The sequence below is a fragment of the Cariama cristata genome, unplaced genomic scaffold, assembly GCF_000690535.1.
Source record: "Cariama cristata isolate BGI_N322 unplaced genomic scaffold, ASM69053v1 scaffold28111, whole genome shotgun sequence".
NCBI lineage: Eukaryota > Metazoa > Chordata > Aves > Cariamiformes > Cariamidae > Cariama > Cariama cristata.
In genome coordinates this window covers 1-440 of record NW_009600266.1, presented here as the reverse complement: position 1 = coordinate 440, position 440 = coordinate 1, and the positions used below count along the sequence as shown (strand labels likewise).

The 440-nt window shown below is 64.8% G+C and overlaps 1 protein-coding gene across 1 annotated transcript in view; it reads right to left on the bottom strand.

Moving 5' to 3' along the window:
• Positions 1-280, bottom strand: part of LOC104169150 ([Protein ADP-ribosylarginine] hydrolase-like) — a gene marked incomplete at its 5' end in the record, with an annotated part of 2,035 nt that extends 1,755 nt beyond the window's left edge. Inside the window, 2 exons of the mRNA XM_009709978.1 lie at positions 13-111; positions 182-280. Coding sequence (XP_009708280.1) covers positions 13-111; positions 182-280 — 198 coding nt within the window. The remainder of the gene's footprint in view (positions 1-12; positions 112-181) is intronic.
• Positions 281-440: the final 160 nt, after the last annotated feature.

Below are 440 nucleotides of genomic sequence, written 5' to 3'. Positions count from 1 at the left end.
CCTCCCTGGGGCCTGTGGCCAGGCTACGCATGGCTGCCCCCCAGCCAGTGCCGGTGGGGTTGAAGGGGATGCGATAGCCCTCGGGCTCCCCAGGCCGCAGCTGTGAGGTGCCTGGGGGGACCAGGGGTGTGAGACTCCCTGACACCCCCTGACTCCCCCCAGACCCTCATACCCCACTCACCTAGGATGCTGGTGGGCCCTGGCTTACGGCCCTCCATGTCACCCATGGCGGTCACGTAACGGCGAGCCAGCTCCTGCAGGAGGGCTTCCCCCTCCAGGCCTGGGGGGCGTTAGTGAAGACCCCTTTGGGCCACCCAAACTGGAGGGGAGGGAGAGTCCCCATGCACCCCCCCAAAACTGAAGGGGAAGAGGAAGACCCCTATTGCACCATCCCTAAATGATGGGGAAAGGGAACACTGCCCCATAGACAACCCAAAACT